General features: G+C 37.5%; 1 protein-coding gene across 3 annotated transcripts in view; it reads right to left on the reverse strand.

Moving 5' to 3' along the window:
- The window catches only part of STK3 (serine/threonine kinase 3), a 141,102-nt gene that overhangs the window by 64,737 nt on the left and 55,489 nt on the right, over window positions 1-20,876 (reverse strand). For all 3 annotated transcript variants that reach the window (XM_075728222.1, XM_075728224.1, XM_075728223.1), the window contains 2 exons: window positions 9,137-9,274; window positions 6,511-6,636 (listed from right to left, as the gene is read on the reverse strand). In XM_075728222.1, the coding sequence (XP_075584337.1) occupies window positions 6,511-6,636; window positions 9,137-9,274 (264 nt within the window). The remainder of the gene's footprint in view (window positions 1-6,510; window positions 6,637-9,136; window positions 9,275-20,876) is intronic.

A 20,876-nucleotide genomic window follows, 5' to 3' on the forward strand; every position in this document is an offset into this window, starting at 1 on the left:
GGATTCGTTCTCTAAAACGACCTACTCCTCTCCATTCTACTTTCAGTTATGTATGGCACTTAAAACCTGAGTGCCCATTACAATACACATATGGCTTTAAGAGGGGAATTAAAGCTATAAAAACTTATTCAAATGTAACTGTTAGGGTTAAATCTGGTTTCCTAAGAAAAGGAACATCACAGTAAGAACATTTTACACCTTTCTTCTTGATGGGTGCCAAAACACGAACCAGTGAGTAATGAGCACAACTGCCCATGCTTTACATAGGAAATTCTTGGGGGTTTAGATGAATAAATTCAAGCCCCCAACAGGTTAACCGAAACCATTCTTTTTCAGTAGTACATGGACTCAATTCACTGCCCATGAGACACCTTTAACATTGATAGACTTTACTTAACACTAGCATCAATACTTGCTCTTGCTTTCACGTATTATTAAATATGCATTTCTCCAGGTTTGTGTCTGCCTTTGCACTTCTACAGTGAGGACTTCAAAGCTACGTCATTGGGAAAAATCCACTTCTAAGGTATTATTTTCCAAAATTTATGTACTAGGTGGCTATTACTTTCCAACTGAACAGTGACTCCAATTCCATATACAATCTGAAAACACTTATAGATATTAAAATATGAAGAAATATATGCATGACTGTCACTACTACTACACAAGGTAACATAGCGACTGTCATCTCTTTCTAGAGCATGCCACCATCGTTGCATGTTGAGTTATCAAAACCCACATTATCATTTGAACTGCATGTTCATGTAGTCATGCAAACTACACACAAGCAGCCCTGTATTTCTTCAGGGTTCTGTGGAAACTGGTACATAAGAAGGAAGAATGTGCAATGGCTATTTATCTTTATACTTGAATGCTGGACTGCTGACTTCATCCACTACAGTATAGCAAACTTCCACTTGTATTATCTGTTTTCCCTTTCCAGAAGAAAAGAATAAACACTCGGCTAGAAGTGTAAAAAAGAATCAGTTTATTATTTTTCTGGCAGCTCCCCAAACAAGGTCCAAATTAAATGAAAGACATAATCTTTGAGTTTAGTTTGAAATTAAGCATTATTTCAAATTGAAGTGACAGCTTTTGGGAGGTTTGGGTTTTGTTTGGTTTTTTTTAAATGACAAACACAAATGTTCCAATGCTTTAATTTTATTCTTCCATTTTTTATCCTGGTTTCCTTTAATAACTTCTGGGTCCATTGATCAATCTCCACTTAGTACGCTTTAAAAACTAAAATCATTGCTGTACAGAATTTCACTTAATTCAGGCCTCAGTCACACCTACATGTTGCTCAGGAGTCTTCTAGCATGCAATAACATGAATTCAGGAAACATGGTACAGAAAACTTCTCTGATTAAATAAAAAATTGTAACAGTTTGTCCTGCTGTTTCCTAGTTTGGCTGGTTTTGTGCTTTTAACTGATCAGAATCTTTAGTGACTGCAGCTGGACAAGATGCTGGTGTCATCTCTCAAATGATTCTGGAATTTCTTACAATGATGTACTGCACTGAAATTCAGTTGCAAGACATGGGAAGTCTGTATTACAGCCAAACAACTACTAAAATCAGGTCGGAACAAGATTAGTTCTGCATTGTGACAACATGAAAGCTATTCACAGGTCACTACGAAACATGGAGTTTTGACAAACTGTATTTGTCAACAAGGAAATCCCTCCTCCTCACCTCACCATCAGTATTCTTCATTTCACTCACTTGTACCCTCACTTTTTCTATAAAAGCTAAGTATTTCCAGTCTTTTTTCACTGAAGGCTTACCAAGCAATACAAAAGTTACTAAAGGCATATATTTGCTGATAGCAAAAGTCATACTTACTACCAAATATCACATTAACATTTTTAACAAAAGCAAAAATTTCATCCTAATTAAAAACCTTATCACAGATTTATTTTTTAGAATCACAAAACCATAGGGAATTAAAACATCTCAATAGCATAAAAGAATATAAACAAAAATATTTTTAAAAATAGGAACAAAAATCCCTTTTAAGTTAATCTTCTTATAGCAGCAAACTTCTTCAAAAGTTTAAATATTCAATATAAACATTACAGCAAAAATACCTGGACAGCCTCTTGTCCATTGCAAGATATTTTTGCAGTAGTAAACACATGGTGTCTTATAGTCTTCCTTCGATAAAGTTGATGGAGTTTAAGGGAAAAAAAGGCATAAAACCTCTCCAGAATAATCTCCAGGAGCAAAGAAATTTATCTATCCATGATCAGGATAAAAAATATGAAATTATCACACTGACATGCGCCACTTCTCACTTTGCCAGCAGCGTCGGCTAGTATTTCCCTTTTGTTTGCTCCACTTACAAGTGGCATATCTTCTTACATTTGCACATGGTCTTTCTCTACATTTGGAACTTCCCCCAAGCTCAGAAAGATCTATTCCTTCTCCCTACAGAAGTTTACAAGAATGACACAAACTATTTTTAAAAAATATCCATTTTCTCTGCCGTGAGCAAAGCTGGCCTTTGCTGGAGAACTACAGTTAAACTCTCAATCACCTTACCGTGGTACTACAAACACATCCTCTGAATTACTGTCACTTCGAACACACACAGGTCTGTAACAAGTATAAGACAGCCTGACTTACCTTAGCCCACAATGAATTTGACTACAGACTATATGTGCAGCCTAGTCTACTACTGGACCTCTCTCACATCAAACAAAACAGACATAAGACTCTAAGGATTAACCTTTCTGTGTTTTCCCCCCAAAAAACATTTACAATAACCTGTTAAGCAGAGTTAGAATGTGTAGTTCAAGCAGTTACCACCCCTTAGCAACATTCAGTAACCACCCACTTGAACTCTTAAACTTGTCTTCTTATGCTCTAAAATATTAAGGGATAGTTTGTATTAATCTCTTTTGTGCTTTGTATCCAGCCTACCTTCAGTGTCACTTTAAGTCCCTCCTTCACAAAGATTACTTTGCATTAAAATAGACCCATAAAGGCAGCCAGCTTACCTTGCTGAGAAAGCAAACTACTTAGCTCAAAAATGCACCTGCAAGGGCTTATGTAATTATGTCCAAATGCAATATATTATGCTCTCAATATCCAGGATCCATCTCTCTCAACATCTCCTGCAAACATCATTTGGTATTATCTATTAATTTCAGTTAATCAATTATAACCTGTAGATCAGCATCACCATACAAAACTAAAAAGGAGTACAAGACATCAAATTACTAAGGATGATAAAACTATTTATAAAAGAACTTCAATAATTAACTCCAAGGATACTATACAGCATAATGTGCATGTTCCATGTATTATATCATTTTTTAAAATAATTCTGAAGTCTTTTACAAGTACAGCAGTACAAAGGGCTTGCCCTAACAAACATACCCTTTTTTTCAAAATGTCCATATTGCTGAAGTTTTCATCCACTCTTTCATCCTTCTTGCCTATTTGTCATCTTAAAGTCTCATCTAGTGATCCCTCCACTCTAGGTAATACAAGTTCACTTTCCAACTTCTCCCCTTCTGTCTTTCATTATGCTGAAGTCATACTCTACTTTTCATTTTTCTACTACCTTTCTTTTCTGAGCTGACTAGTCTCATTCACAAGACTCCTTTGCATCTATCATTTCATTCTGTACTGTGAAGTCAGCTCCGCCTCAAATTGGCTTCTTCCATTATTCACCTGTCAAGTTTTCAAACCCTTTTATTCTTTTCTCTGGTCCCCTGCTAATACTGGCAGGGCTGCCTCTAGCCCTCCCCAAGACTGTCATTATTGTCCTTTAAAACTCCTCTATGTCATGATCCTGAAAAAAAATTGAGCAAGGTATGCTAATGCCAGAGCTTCCCATGCTGACTCATCCTGTATCACCTCTGCCTGTGCCCCTGTCATCCATTCTGACCTTCTGTCTTATATTTAAGAGCCATTTCTTTTGAGTGGAGGCTGACTTCTGGTTTTGGGTTTGTTGATGCTCATGCACTGGTATACGATTACAGCCCCTAAAATTCTGTTAGTATGAGTAAAAAAATGACAGACCTAGTATTTCCACAGACTACAACTGCACTTATTTTTAAGAGTAATGCAACCTTGCAGCAAAGGTGGCTAATGGTATCCCAGGCTGCATTAGGAGGAGCGTTGCCAGCAGGTGGAGGGAGGTGATCCTTCCCCTCTACTCAGCACTGGTGAGGCCACACCTGGAGAGCTGGGTCCACTTCTGGGCCCTCCAGTACAAGGGAGATGTGGGCATACTGGCGAGAGTCCAACAAAGGGCCATAAAGATGATTAAGGGACTTGGGTATCTCTCCTATGAGAAGAGGCTGAGAGAGCTGCCACTGTTCAGCCTGAAGAGAAGGCTCATGGGGACCTCATCAGTGCATGTACATACCTGAAGGTAGGGTGCAAAGAGGATGGAGCCAGACTCTTTTCAGTGGTGGCCAGTGACAGGACCAAAAGCAATGGACACACACTGAAACACAGGAGGCTCCCTCTGAACATCAGGAAACACTTTCTTTACTGCGAGGGTGACCAGGCATTGGCACAAGCTGCCCAGGGAGGTTGTGGAGTTTCCCTCCTTGGAGATATTCAAAAGCCATCTGGACACAGGCCTGTGCAACCAGCTCTAGGTGGCCCTGCTTGAGCAAGGGGGTTGGACCAGATGACCTCCAGGGGTCCCTTCCAAACTCAACCATTCTGTGATTCTGCTCTCTCAGCCCTGCTAACCAAAGATATTTCTGTTATTTTCCGATTTGAGGCACCTATCTTTTACATTTAGTGACAAGCAGAGTCTCGCTGTCTTTTTAACTCATAACCTGTTCCCTGACTGTACCATAAAAGTACATGGCAAAATTCCCCATCTACTGCAATGGTAACACAAACAACAGATTCCTGCCCCAATCCTGGATTTGAGGTTCCCTTATACTAAACACTGAATAATCCAGGGGAAAAAAAAAAAAAAAAAAAAAAATATAGTGCAGTGTTACAGTCTGACTTTTGTACCCACGCAAGAAGCATGACGAGTTGCTAAATGCTTCTTCAGTTGAGGTCGACCAAACTTGTGTTGCACCCTTCCACCCAGTAGTGGGAGAGGGAAGGCGTACACCACATACTGAGCTGGCATGGATTGTTTCATCCCTGCCTGGCAATCTGAGTCCCCATCTGAGCCTCAGACTAAGTAATTAGATGTCATACCTAATTTTGGGTTAATGCAAAAGACATCAACAATGCCCAAGTGTTTGAGGTCTACAGTTCAGAAGGCAATAGTAGGGAGGAAAGCATGCTAGTAAAGACATTAGGTTTCTATGTTGGTAATAAATCAGTCTCTTCAGAGATCAACTGTTCAATGTATCAAGTCACAGACATCAATTCTGCATGTCAAGTCACACATCTCCACATAGGCAACATTTCCTAATGTAAAAAAAATAATCCCAACCTTCCCTTCCTGTTTTATTACTGGCTAAACAAATACAATCCAGAGTAAACCTTCTTTATAAGCACAAGCTATCAACACTCTTAGAACATATTCTTAGAACAGAAAAATATCCAGCAAACAAAAGACCATACTCGCTGCTGGGATACAAAACACGCTAAAGAATCTGCTTGAAAAGCATTCCTATATATAGATCATCACCTAACACTCTGTAACACCTACCAAGGATTCTACAGTTTGGGATAGGGCAGACTGCATTACTGCACTGCTCTTCTCTGTTTGCTCAAAGCTGTAACATTTCTACTAACATTCCAGTCTCCGTCTTCTCTCTGTGTTATTCCTGAATGACCTTGGCTCTCATTGTATGTGTGGCAATACACTTCTTTGAAGCACATACTGCTGCATTGCACAAGACTGCCCTAAAATAAATCATGTAGGGAGAGTAATAATGCCAGGAGCACTGACTTATTCCCAATGTTGCCAAACAATTCTAAATGCAACCTATTTAACACACGACCTGCTTCTCTCCTCAAACATATGCTGACAACATCACCTGAAGAATGAAATGCTGTCACCATTTTTACTTTATAGGCACAACTTAATTCAAACCATATTATAATCAGTACTTACTGTGCTTCATAACTAACTATTCTGTGTATTAGAAAGAGAAAGAAGAGAGAGAGAAGGCGGGGGGGAAGAAAAGCAGAGGGGGGGCAGGGGGGAAGCTAAGTGCTCTGAACTGAAAATTACAACCACTTGTCTAGAAGCCCATATGTGAAAGTGGAACCTTAACAGTTTTGGAGTTTTGGGGTTGGGTTTTTTTTTAATATTAGTCTGAACAGCTAAAGTTAATATGGTTTCTTTTCCCACTTTTTACTAGGACATCTCATAGAATAGTGCTGAAAGCTGGCTCATATGGCATTACTCACAGAAGCTTTACTCATCATAAATAAGAGTGGAATACTCAGCCCTCATAGGCTGAAAACCAGGTAGAAACCCAGTAAAGTATCTGAACACAAGTGGAGGAAGTAGGGGAAAATCAGCAACTTATCTATAAGTGCAGACAGTTATAGGAAAAAAGGTACACACCGAATTTTCTTCCTCCTCTTCTAGTTCTCTCTGCTGTTCCTCATGTCGCTTTGCCTTTATCTCCATAGCTTCAGTGATCAGGTCCCTTAAAATTGAAACTGGCTTGGCATTCTTAATGAACGTATGCTAGAAGAAAACAAAATCATTAAATTATGTAACATCATTACAATAGTTACGCTTCCGATGTAATTACAAGTATTATTCAACACCACAGATTTCAGTGACAGTATTTTACATTAGACAATAATTAAAGTCTAAGCTAAGACAATGTACAGTATCTTTTAGCTGCTTCATCACTAAGATTTTACTTTAACTACTTTCAATAACAGCAAGCCTTAGGAAATGTAATCATGTAACAACTGTTTTATAGTTAAGGATATAATTATCCAAAGAAAATGTGCAGTAAGTAGTAGAGTGGTGATTGTCTGACATAGAAAAACAAGCTTTTTCAAATATTCAGTTACAGAATTTAATTAATCTTAACAAACTGACAGCATAAATTAGTGGCTGTAAGCAGAGCAACTATGGCTGCCTACTTCAACAAACCTGTACTTTATATGTCATAAAACATTTCTTGATCTATGATGCTGTAATGTGGAACAAGCAAAAAATATACATTACTTTCATCAGGAAGATTAATTTTTAACTCAAGGCCATTTAAAACATCACTTCTTCCTTTAAGACAACATGTGCACAATTCCATTTACATTCATTGTGCTGTCTAGTAAACACCTGCTGTTAGAAAAATTCTGATTTTCGCATCATTATATGCAAATACAATTCAGGCAAAACATAACTCTAAGCTCAGAAATGTATTATTAAGTATTAAAAAAATTGTTCCATGAAACAGAATTGATGAAGCCTAGTGTCCTACACCTATTACCTATCTTCTCCCTTGATGTATTAATTCAATTACTCTCCTTTTTCCTCCATGATCTTTCCCCACAAACAGTACTTTTATTCCCATTCACACACACCCACAGCACCTCCAGCTCCATCACACATGCTCCAAATTCCAGCTGGGGGAAAAGGCAATACGTACTTGTGCCGGACACGGTGTTTGGTTTTCTGGCCAGTAAGCACGTGGAAAGAGTAACACTGAAGCTTTTTTTTTTTTCCTTCCTTACTTGCACACATTAATACAATCTGTATTCAGTATTCAGCTAACCATACAAACTTCAGATCTTTAAGGTCTCAAGTACTGATTCATACATCATACACAGAAAAATCTCTAACTTTCAATTTTTACTCTGCTTGCAGTCTACATTTTGGTGTTCTCACAGTGTAGAAAATAAAATATTCATAACACAACTTATGAATTTGACAATCTATTGCTGGAAACTACTTTGCAAAATTTTTATGTTCTCCTTGTAGTGGAGTTCAATGGAATTTAAATTTTTAAAAGAGGCTATTGCTAGCTAGAGACAGAATAAATCGAGCATGAGCGTCTTGCAGATGCAGTTTCAGAAGATTGGATTCTTATGTAGACTGATGAACAAAGAAAATTAAGAATAATATTTACCAATAGCAGTGAAAAGCATAAAGAACTCTGAATTATCAAAAAGTTTAGTGAATTCGGAATCAGGAAAGTAAAAGGAGCAAAGGACCTAGCAAAATTTTTCACTTCTGTCTCACGATTAAAGCAAGCTTATTTACAGGAAATTTTAGATTCCACTTCAATCATCATGGAACCTATTACAGTTTTTCTAGAAATCTCCCCTCTTCCCCCCCCCCCCCCCCCCCCCCGCCTTTCACTACCTTTGCTCTTTGTTTTTCCTTAGTTACTTGCAGGCTTATTATGACAGCCCTGAAGGCAGCGGATAACACAAATACGGGGCCAAAGGAAAAAACTTTCTTCACGTTTTCTCTCTCCCCCACACACTGAAATGCGTGGCCCCTGTAAAATTATGTTCATTTCACAAAGACTAAATCTTTCTTGATAGATCAGTCCCTCCTGTTTGAATTTTGTAGTTCTTTGAAATTTCTCTGCTTTATTTCTATCTCAGTACCAAAAGATGCAACTGTTAAATTTCTGCAGCTACTAGAAACTCAAGTCAGCGAGCGGGCGAAAGCCTGGCACACCCTGCCCTGGCTCGATAGGTCCACACCGCCAACCATGACTCTTAAATTTAAAAGTGCTGACTTGGTATAACTCAGCCCAAGAACAAACTCATTATACTGTCCATCTGCATCAGACCCTTCTGGGACACAGAGCAACCTGTCTGCTTAATGTGACATGACCAGAAGGAAGGACTGAATATACTCCATGGGTGGTCCACACTGAGGGGTAACCTGGGCTCAATTCCTTTACTTAATACTTGCCTAAATCCCGAGATGTATTGAGAGCCTCAGCACATCTAACCACAAAGCAAGGATCTGATTTTAACAGCAAGAACGAGCCCTAACTATATAAAGAGCAATTAATTTTCAGAAGTGGCAAAGGAGAAATAAAATGGGGATAGAGATACAGAGACTGACAGAGAAAAGACCACAAAATGGAAAAGAAATAAGGCATGATAATAGTTAAAATGAGGTTTGCCCTCAGAAATTTTCACAACAGTTCTGGTTTGAGACTACAGGAAAAAAGCCATAAAACTTGCATTTCCTCAGTGACTTAAATACTGACCTGTAGCAGCTGTGTTGCTGTAGCTCTTTGTTCAGGATTTTTCACTAAGCATTTCTTCACAAAATCTGTGAATTCATCAGACCAGAGCTCTGGCTTCCGGAAAGTTGGAGGGGGATTTGTAGGAATCATAAAAATAGCCTAGATAAAAATCAAACAACAATAGCAAGTTTAAACAAAACACTTCAGCACAGCACTGAAGCCAAGTAAATAAATTGCTTTATCCACCTTTCTTATCAGGCTAAGAATCTGGAAGACAAATTTTAAGTAAGTTAGGATTTCCACTCAGATGGAGATTCAGGAAATAAATCCATCTGTTACTAATGTAGCTACTTCCCATTACATTTTCTCTATTTAAACTGTACCCCATTAAGCGTATCACTCATTATTTTTATCTATTGCTGTTTATCAATCTTGAGCGATTATTTTGCTCTTTCGGAAATTCTTAGTAGTAAAAGTGACAGCACTGCTTGTTTAAACAGACACATATAAAGTTGACGTGAAGAGCCAAGTTCACCTTCTCCTCTCGTAACTGCATTTAGTTTTACAGGAGAAGTGCTTGGGAAATTTGGTAGGACTACTATTTCCTTTTGCATTCGTAGTTCTTCAGATGTCATTTTAAAACTTGCTTTTCCTAATAAGATTTAGAAACGTATGCTAAAAGACCTAAGTGAACACTAAAAGATGACAAAAATAAAATCATCAAGTGACTTGTCTACTAGTACCAAGAATTTACTTGAAACTGAAAAGGCAGCATTTTACCTATATAACAGAAATTTCACACCGTTGAGAACCATACGCAGACAGATTTTTCAACTAGGAAAACAGATTCATGCTATATAAAACAATGTTTGTCCTACTTAAGATTATATATATTGTACCATTTTCTTTATGATTTTTTCCAGGTTTTCCTCTATTTATAGATTTACACTTGTAGGGGGAAAAAAAGCAGTACAATTCTGAGAGACTACTGCAAAATAATTGGAAATTTTGAACTTCCGTATGTAGTATCTCAAATGCATTCAGTATCATTGCTTAAGATTTACACATGACAGCAACACCCTATTCAAAGCCAGGTCTATTGACAGAAATAATAAGCTATTATTTTCTTCTAAACCCAGGTTCGATTCAACCACATTTTCCAAAGTGAAAGGCAGTAAAAGTTCTTCATTTGTTCTTCTACAAGAATAGGCAGAAATACATACTCAGAAAAGAGGGAAAAATTGAAATGAAAGATTATGCACACCATTAACATAGTAGGGGCACCAGAAGCTTCAGCCTGTGCTTGGAACATGGGGAAAAGGGAGAGGAAACTTCCCAAGATTTTATCCATAACGTCTTAAGAAGTCTGACTGGCCTTGGAAGTTGGGTTAACTTGCTCAAATCCTCATTCTAAAATTCTTCTCATACACTAAAGAAAAGCAGAACCCATGCAAAATGATGCAAAAACTGTTTACTGTAATTTTAATGAAAAATTATTTCAGTACCAAATAGTTTGCTTTAACTCAAATACTTAAAACATTTACAAAACTCATTTCATTATCTGCCTAATAGAAGAATTACAAGAAGACACCTGGGCATTTTGTTTAATAAAGATGTATGCTACAGTAACTTTCTATTTTCAGTGGGCAGCCGTGCCAAACCAGTGTATGAACTCAGATAGGAAACATGGCACTCTTACCTTCTTCACTTGTACTGACAATTAATCTTGTATCCTAAGTGAAGTGCTTCTGGTATAAAGCAGTGGCTAACAAATTTAGCTGTCTCTGTCCTTGAAGGTAATGATGTCTTCTGAACTTTGAACTGAAGACTTTTAATCTTATCTTTAGCTACTCTTCAACAGCTACTGCAGACCTAGCTGTTAAAGCACACAGCTGTAACAGAAGACTAACTTCTGTTTATGTGGTGTCAAAACGTACACCTCCTGTTTGATAATAAACACTGACCTGTCTCTCCGCAGGTAAGCAAAGCTTAGTTTCGGAGTCCTACGCAGCTCCAATGTTCTGGGAGAAATATTTGCCTTTGCCAATTATTTCCATCAACTACACAGCAATTAAGAACCACAGCAAAGAAGTAACTTCTTTATAATTCACAAAGGACAGTGAGAAGAAAGAGGGAATTCATGAATCATGCTTTTATGGCAGGCAATAAAAGTCACAAAAGGAGATACTCAAGAGCTAGAGTCCTAAATCCACATTTACACTTAGTATGTTTGTTGAAAATACCTCCTTCAGAAACGTGTGTATTTATTTAATGCTTAAACTGTAGGCTTTTTTAAGTCTTGGTATGTGACATGAGCTGTGTTAGCTGAAAAAAAAAAATTTGAGATGTGTTTTTGTAATACAAAAAACCCATATAAAACTACTTATACCAAATGTTTAGTCCAACTTGTTAATTATGCCATGCACTTGCTAGTGTGTACCTCTCCCCCACAGCTCTCAGCACTCCCTTTCATTAACTAGCCCAGAATGCTGGTTTTCAATTCCATCTTCCCCCTCTACTTCCTCATTTTGGCTTGCATATTTCTCTGCATAAAAGTTAAGCTCCCTCTCTCTTTCAAAACACTATGATTTAGCTTCCAGCTACTTCTGTTTCCTTCCAAGAAGCTTGCAAAGCAATCACTGGAGAATTATAAAGCTAGTCCCAAATCCCCAGGAATAAAAACAAAACACTTATCTGACAAGAACTTATTCCTCATTTTTGCTTCCATTTCTTGTCAAATACATCTTTTCTATCCTAAAAGAACTCTGTCCTATTTTAAAAGAAAACTAAGCTGCTTCAGTCACTCTGTTCCATGGGGGCTGAGGGAAGCAGGAAAGCTAAGAGACTTGGTTTTTTCATGCTTCTTTCATCTTACCCTGTATTTCCCCACTCCCTGCATTCTCCCAAACTATTACCTGTAATAATTTTTTGCTTCCACTCTACTTACAATTTTCTCTAAAAGTTTCCCATAGCTATTGGTATTAGTTTAGCTCTCACAGTAGGGCTGATGGCAGTGCTCATACAGCCAGCGTTAGGCAACTGTTCCTTAAAAGAAAAACCAACCCAAACCAAAACAACAGCAGCAGCTAGCACTGAACATAAGCTACCATCCACCCTATTACATGGGCTGAACTGGCAGTAACAACTGCAGGAAACATTAGGAGGAAATTGTTCAACAGAGGGCGCAGGCTCTGAGGTACTATGGAATAGCTGGGGCCAATTCCTCTCTCCCACCTTTAACATCACCTTCCACATTTCCCTACATATCTGAGACAGACTGGCAAGACTTGCTCAAGTGACACATCAAATATACAGCCAAGGTGTTAGATTATATGACTCAGTCTTCCGTTTTAAACATTCAGCATTTAATCATCCTTTTAAAAAAAAAAAAAAAAAAAAAAATCTAACCTGTGAGACATGATAACTCAGGCCTGAGGGACCATGGCAGCTTAATCAGTGTTTGTCTTCACCTGCCTGTAACAGAGAGACCATTCCAAATTTGTCCTGAACTGGCCCTTCCACCTCTGAACCTCGAGCCCAACTCTCTGCTTTGATTCATCTTTCACCCGCTGCTCTGAGGCAAGTCCTACAGCCTGCAGTGAAACCAGAATCCAAGGAAAATTACAGTATATACATGACAAAGGATGTAGGGGGAAGATACATCATCCAGGGCAACTTTCAGTGGCCACTTCTGAATTGGGCCCTAGACAATCTAACACAGTTTCTACCATAACCGTTGCCTGGAAGCACTTACCTGCCCAATAACCAGCAGTTGCGGTTAAGCTGAATACTGGACTGAGAACCAGGTCTTAAATGAGAGCAGAACTGTGCAAGTCAGCACATGATTTTCTTTTTATTATTCTTAAAGGGCCTAGCATTTTAAATGAAGTCCAGGCTGAGGACATTTTTTTCGTGAAGGTTCTTATATGGACAGTTTTATTGGCGTGAAAATGTAATCAGATGAATTGGGAAACGCCAAAAGAAAAATGAGACCCTCATATACTGCATTTGGAATTTCCTAATCAGAAAATCCTTGCAGCTCATTCTTCCTGTCAGTCAGGGTCATAGATCTGTATTTCACGCAGCCCATGAACACATTAAATGATCAACAGTAATTTGGTAGAGGTACTATGTCTTTTGGGTTTTAGCTCCTTGAATAATTTATCTCTACTGCTTAGTTTAAATAAATGACTTGGAATAAATAGCAGGAAGTCAAAATAATAACTTCTACTGTTATTATTTGCCCAGTATCATGAATGTGACTGAAGGAGACAGTAAAGATTTTTATATTGTGGCAATTTTATAATTTTCATGCTGTGAAGCTCCATTGCCAGAATCTACAGAGAGAAACTTTTTTAGACAGAGGGTAAGGATACAAGACATTCACAGGCAGTTCGTGACTCCATAGTTTTTGGCATCACAATTATACTATTTAGTTTATCAATCTACTGCAGAAAACAAACTCGAAAATACATTTAAACTCAGTAACACATTTTAGAGTACAAAATCCAATTTAAGGCTGGGAGGGTTAAATATGGAATACTGTAACATTTTACTAGCTTTAGAAACAAAGAATCAGCTGCAAGACACATTTTCTCTTCTTTATGATAGATGTCATAGAACTTCCCTCCCTTTTTCAATAGCCTTCAAAAAGGCTACTGAAACACCACTAATTATTCAATTACACAATTCCACAGCTGCCTAGAACTGAAACACCAGCATGGACAAGAAGGGTGAGATACTAGCAGGTTCTACATTGGGTTTGTTTTGTTGAGGTTTTGTTGTTTGGTTTTTTTTTTTTTTTTTTTTTTTAATTCAGAACTACAATATTGTTACAGCAAAGTTTTTGCAGAACTTTGTAACAGTGAAAAACAAAAGCTACTGAACTTGTGTGTTTAAAGAAAAGAAGTCTGTTTATGATCTGCTTCAGTGTAGATAATAAATATAATTGTTAGAAGCACACTAAAAATCACCAGCTTCCTCCTCCCATGTGCAGACACAGTAGTTCATGAAGATCTAGTGCACTCATACTTCTTGTGCAAAATTACAAACAGGTCTGGTTCCATCAGACATCTATCAGATACCTGATCCAAGGAGATTCTCAATATCCCCCACATTTGATAAAACCCTAATTGCAATCTGAATGTGCAATTCAAAATGTTTGAAAAGCTTAATTACCTTTCTGTGTGAAATATTACTTCTGTTGAAGCAGCCAATATCAATTTTTACTCTTTCTTTTCAGAAAGAAAAAAGTCAGGCACCAATTCTCACTCATCCAACTATATCTTTCTTTTTTGGGGGTGTGTGTGTAAGTGCTGCTCTTTACTAATCTCAGTGACAAGAGCAACATGAACTACAGAGATCAAGAAGGAACCACTCATACCAAAACTGTGCATCCAATGGCCCATGCAGTGCTATTTTCTTTGTTTTCACTGCCTGTATCATACCTCACATACTTCTAACAGAGAAGTGGCTTGAAGAAACACACTAAAACAGAGGATTCATGTCAATTTTGCACAAGAAAAGCTGAATGGTTTACCCTGAATTAAAGACTAGAGAAATGCAAAAGTTGTCAAGTAAGTTTCAGCCTCCTGATTTACCACTAACACTTTTTTGAAACTGTGTGTCATAAAAAACATTTACTGAAGATACTTTCAGTGAATAAATACTCCAGACTGATCTAGCCACCCAATGGATAACTGCTTCTCCCGTATCTTAGCTAAAACACATTTTTGGTTTAAGCTAAAATATTGAAGAAGCTGTTACCAATTTAGGGGAAAATGTGTTCATTAAATTTACTTATTTTTCAATTGACTTTATAATGAATTATCAAAAGAAAAATGTTTGGAAATGCCATCGGCGGGGGGGGGGGGGGGGGCGGACGGGACACGGACACAACAAAAAGCCAAACCCAAACAAGAAAAAAAAACCCCATGCCAAACCAGCAATTACATTATTCTGAAAGCCAGATCATGAAAACAGAAAGGAAATACTTTTCCCCTTTCACAAAGTTTGGAAAATTGAAAGTACCAAATATTAAAACACACCTACTCCTAGCAATAAAATTACATTTCCAACATTAAGCAAAAACTTAAAGATTCCTATCATTGTTCAACCAAAAAGGCACTTTCTTCGCTGAGAGTTAGCAATGACTGTTCATCTGACCGAGTAACAGAACAAAAACGCTGTGCTGTTATATCCACCTGCCTCACAAGCTCCCAGCAAAGCACAGCTAGAATTACCAACACAGGTCTAAATGCAGAAAGGTAAAGTGAAGACTTAGTCCAGATAATTTCTGGACAAACACCAATTGATACAGAATTTTTAATCCTGATGAAGGGAAATACATGTGACATTTAACATGTAATTCTATTGTGCTCACCTTGATAGTTCTTTAGTAGTAGTGACCACTGATTAAATCACATACACAATACTACATATGTTAAAAATTACACTCAAATTATTTTAGGATAAAATGACAGACACATCACATATTAACACTAGAAGCATTTTAAAAAATAAAATAAAACACCAGAACAGAGGGGAAAAAAAAAACCCACCCACAACTGTTAGCCAGTAGTTTAACAGCCATTCACCGTCACAAGCTTCCCTCTGGAACGATGACCTTTGCTGTTCAAAGCAAAGTATGATGCACTTAAGATGTAAAGTAATAAAGTAATAAACGGAGAAAAGATACCTAATGGAAAGAATAATCACATGATTAGCAGCAAAGATGGGTTACTGAAAGATAAGCCATTTATATTGACCTGTATATTTATTATTGCTAGTAAGTTCATAACATTTTGACAGCATTACAATAGGTCAAGAATGTAAAGATACAAATCTCAAACATTTTGCAACACTAAGTGCAATTGCAAATCTACTGGAAAGAATCAACCCTTGCCTTGTTAGCACCGTCATGCAACAGAACTGTGCCTGAAGATTCACCTCTGAACTTACTCTTTCTACTAAAGGTGGGCATTGGACTCAATGCTCCTTACAGGTCCCTTCAAACTTGAGATATTCTATGATTCTATGATACTTCCTTTAAAAAAAACTGTGTTAAATTTCAAAATAATATTACAGATAATTTGTTCTGTGACAACAGCTTGAAGAAGTTGGCATTCTAAGGCTACAAGTTCGTTCAGTTTGGGGTTTTTTTACTGGTTTTAAACAAGCCCACTTACACAACTGATTTTTAAATCCCATCACATACCATAACTTTAAAGTACTACCATAGCCTGAGACAAATCTGCGCTGGTATATTTAAAAGGCAGAATTTATTGCATTGGCTGTTATCCAATCAGCAAGACAAAGAGCAAGTTCCCCCTACTAACTCATCTAAAAGGATTGTGTCATCTGCATATGTCTGTTCATTATCAAACCCTTTCTTCAGATGAGTAATAAAAATATTTATTACCACCAATCTTTTCCCAGAAATATCACCTCAGCATGCTGTCCTACTGCCAGTTAATTTACCAATTTGTCCAGGGTTTTTTTTTGTTTCGTTTCATTTCTGAAAGTTTCTTGACCTGTCATAAGTTATCACTTGTACTGTCCAAAGAGATCCAGAAGCAACTCAACAAATGACTTGATGGAGTTGTATGCAAAGAAACAACTTTGTTTATCTGCAGTGGCCACCTTTTACTTGCTTATTTCTTATTCCTCTCCTTTCAAGTGCAGCAGACCTATCAATATTTCTCCAGACTTTCTTCCAAGGTATTTAAATAATTCCCTGTGATTTGGGGAACTCTTCATGACTTTTGCCTGTAGGTTTTTTTGGCTATTATCTTTTCTCAACATCCCATTTTCTACTTTAAAGTGGAATAGTTTGAGTTTTTCTACCCAGTTCAGTAGGGCTATCCCAATTTCCTGAACCCAACTCTTCAGCACAAAATATTCTTGAATATTGCCATTTAGCTGAACATTGTCCTCCCATTTCCTTTTTGTTTAGGGACATAACATTCAAGTTCCTGTTTCATCTGCAAGGTTACGAATTCATTGACATCAGTGAAGTTACAACAGAAGAGAGCTAGCAGTCTGATCCTCAAAATTCTCCCCCCCTTCAACTTAGATAGCAAGCCTTTAAAGAATGGCAACAAATGCCTTTTGAAAGTCTCTAGAAGTAAAAAATAAAGCATGGAAATATCTGCTCTCTCATGAAGGTTTTTTAGCTGTTCTTTGCATTGGGGTTTTCTGTTGTTTCTTTGGAGGGGGGTGGTTGAGGTAGTAGGAAGAAGTTGTTTTAGGTAAGTGAAATTACACAATTTCTAAAGCAAAGGCATTCACTGGAAAAAAAAAGTAATTTCAGGCTACTCAAGATTTTGTGCTTAAACTACCCCAGGCAGCTAAAGGTTTTGAAATTTTTACTAATTGACATATACATGAATATTCAGAGAAAAATACCTAACTTGCAAATAATCCCACATAGGTACAAAACAGTATAATTACTTAACATTTTATTGAAAGATTATATTGAAAGTTCACCTCCGCAATAATTATGTCTCCACATTTTTACAGTGTCCAGGGACAAAAAAAAAAAAATACCCCCAAAAAACCAAAAATCACGACAACTAAAAAAATCCAAACACTAACAGAAAACAGACAATAAAAGTCAGCAAATCTTAGAAACACACACAAGAGTTTCAAACACCTGAAAGGAACCGCAGCATTCAGACACCATCTAGGACAGTATTTCCAACAATTGCACTCACCAAAAGGAAAACCTGAATGAGCCACAAATTAATTCATGATTGTTGTTCTGAAAAGTACCCACGATCTCAGTATTGGGTGAGCAAGATATGTTTAATCAGGAGGAGGAAGAAGGGTGCACGCGTGTATGCACATGTGGTTTTGTTAAGATTGGGGGGGTGGGGGGGGGGGTGGGGGTAAGATGGGATGGGATGGGAGGGGGTGTTTCTTTTTTTCAAGGTAGGTAAAAAGAAACAGGTATTAAGCTGTCCTTAGACTGACAGAAGTATCCGATGTAGTGGTTTAACCATCTAATTCAATTTTTACTTGACACAGTCTTAGAAAATAAGGTATTTTTAAACACAGTTATGAAGGAAAAAATTTCCTTTTGATAGTGACGGGTAACCCCTCCTCTTTGTGAGGAAATCACCACAACAGAGAGATGGGGCCACTTCAGACCACTAACCAATTCGAGGTTCTACCATAACCCTCAGGGAACTTCAGCAACACTTAAGAGCCTCTCAGACCACATTATACATTATGGCAGACCTTTGCTCAAGAGCCAGGCAACTCACTGCCTAAAGGACATTTCCTAGTCACACAGGTGCCCAGGAACCAAGAAGAAGGTGGTATTTCATGAACCTTGGTACCTCTCTCAGATAGAAGCATCCTGCTATCACTTAAATCCCCCCTTTCACTGAATCTGAGAGATCTAGAACATAAGAGAAGAGTCTTGAACCTGAACAACTTTTTCTTTTTTCAGCATTGAATTTGAACAACTAGTTTCTTATCAGTTACAAAAGAAAGAAATGGTTCTGAAAGTGCACATTACATGACTGAACCCAGGGAATACTTTTTTGATTAATTTAGTCTTCTTTCACCATTACTCCTCATTCAGTACTATCTTGAAAATTCATAGACATAACGCCTACAGGGTTCCAACTCTGTTACCCAGACTAAGAAACTTACTTTCCCTCCAAGAAAACTCCAACAACATAGCTTATTTTAATAATAAAATCTTTTCTCTTCTTCCCACAGTATTTTCTGCAGTTTCAGAGAAAATGAGGCAGTGATTACATCCAGAAATATATTAACATTTACTGAGACAAGAAGTGGAAAAACTGCATTTGCAATTATATTTACTAATAAAAGAGTCAAAGAGTGAGTAACTTGTATTTGTGAGAAAAAGCTGTAGTAAACTTGCTGGATATTAAATGTGAAACCTCTTCCATAACCACACACAGTAGTAATGACAGAAGGCATTCAAGAAATACGCAGTAGTTCTTTATTCAGGATACATTAGACCTCTTGCAGCAGTATTGTGTTCACTTTTAGGCATCGCACTTTCAGAGATGTGAACTAACTGAAGATGGTTCAAAAGAGAGCAGCTATAATGCTTACGTATTTAAAAAACACAATCTGCGAGAAAGAAAGATTGAATGAATTAGGATTGCTTAGTCTAAAGAGAAGGTGACTATAGTGAGAAACATGGTAACAGCCTCCAGCATGTTAAATGCCTCTTCAAAGGAGAAGAAAATACTCTTTTTTTCAAGACTATAAAGAACAGAAGAAGGAGAGCTAATGAGTTTAAATTCAACAAAGAATATTCAGGTTACAGAGTAGGAAAGTTTCCAGTAAACTAACTGAGACGTTCCAGAATTTGTCATCGTATTCTACCAAAAATCATAGACAAACATAGTTTCAGAATTGCATGATGAAAATTCGGGCATATGTTTCTAAGATCTTTTCCACCACCACTGCCTCCCCACTTGCCCTGTGTTCATGCAAATCACACAACCTCAGAAGACACAGGATTTTCCCCATGTCTAACCTGAAAATTCAGTGGAAGAGTGCATTACACAAAGATGAAATGAAATGAAACTCCATGTGCATCCTTCACAGGTTGCTCTCTCTCCCTGCAACAGCTCCTCTGCCTCTGATTCTATGTGGATTGTATAAGGACTTATATTTAAGAGTCAATGCCTTGAGAGGTTACAGGCAGCACAAAAGAAAATGGGAATTTAATCTAGTCACATCACAACTGGAATAGAGTCTTGCTAGAAAAATAATCTGCACACTGTGAATTTAAAAAACCTACAGTGGCTGACAGCTCACTGAGATGTCCAAAGGTGACTTTGGTCATTAAAAAAAACCCAAACAAACAAACAAACAAAAGGATTATCATGTTTGATTAGCTTAGATATAGAAACAGAATGATCATGTTTAACAGAAGAAACATGAAACACAAAGGAACAATGCTCACAGCTATGTTTGCTGCTTCCTACTTCACCGTTTACAATGGCAACAGATGAACAGGTGATAGCAAAAGCCAAACCACCAGCACAAAGCAAAACGACCCATTCACTTGCAGTGTTCAAACTAAGAACTCAAATTAAACCGACAGATTACAATATTCCACATTAAATGCCTACATCCCACTGAAGTAATGGAGATGTCTAATTAAGATCTTCTATTCTACGAAAGAGTAACTGAGTATTAAGTTCTTAGATCTTAAAGCTTTGTCTACCTTCAAGCAAAGACGGAAAACTACTTCTCCTCTCTCTGCTCCACTGACACCCAAGGTACTGAGAGTATACAAGACTCAACGGCACTGCTTTCCCAGCTACCAGGTACGTACAGAGAACAGCGTAACTGTCCTTGCCTAGCTAGTATTCCCAATATTCTCCCTAATAGCTTCATAAAAATATCATTTGCATTGCAACCCCTTAATTTCATTGCTAGATTAGCATAAAAGTTATCTACATCCTTTCCTGCAAGGAAATGTAGTTGCTAGAGCAAATCTAACTTTTTTTTCTACTCCATAAGCCATGATGCAGACAAGCAGTGGGAGGCATCACAAAGTGAAATCTGGACATTTGAATAACCAAATGAAAAGAGAAGTATAACCAAGGCATAGTATTACTCACATAATGACACTAGTCTTATATTTTAAAAAATAACACCCCTTTTAAACCAAAGTGAGTACACAACTACAAGATCAAAGTCAGAGTTAAAATTCAAATATACCACTGGAACCGACACTTCAGTTCTTCATGGTACTTTGTTACCT

Source organism: Pelecanus crispus, chromosome 2, assembly GCF_030463565.1.
Source record: "Pelecanus crispus isolate bPelCri1 chromosome 2, bPelCri1.pri, whole genome shotgun sequence".
Taxonomy (NCBI): domain Eukaryota; kingdom Metazoa; phylum Chordata; class Aves; order Pelecaniformes; family Pelecanidae; genus Pelecanus; species Pelecanus crispus.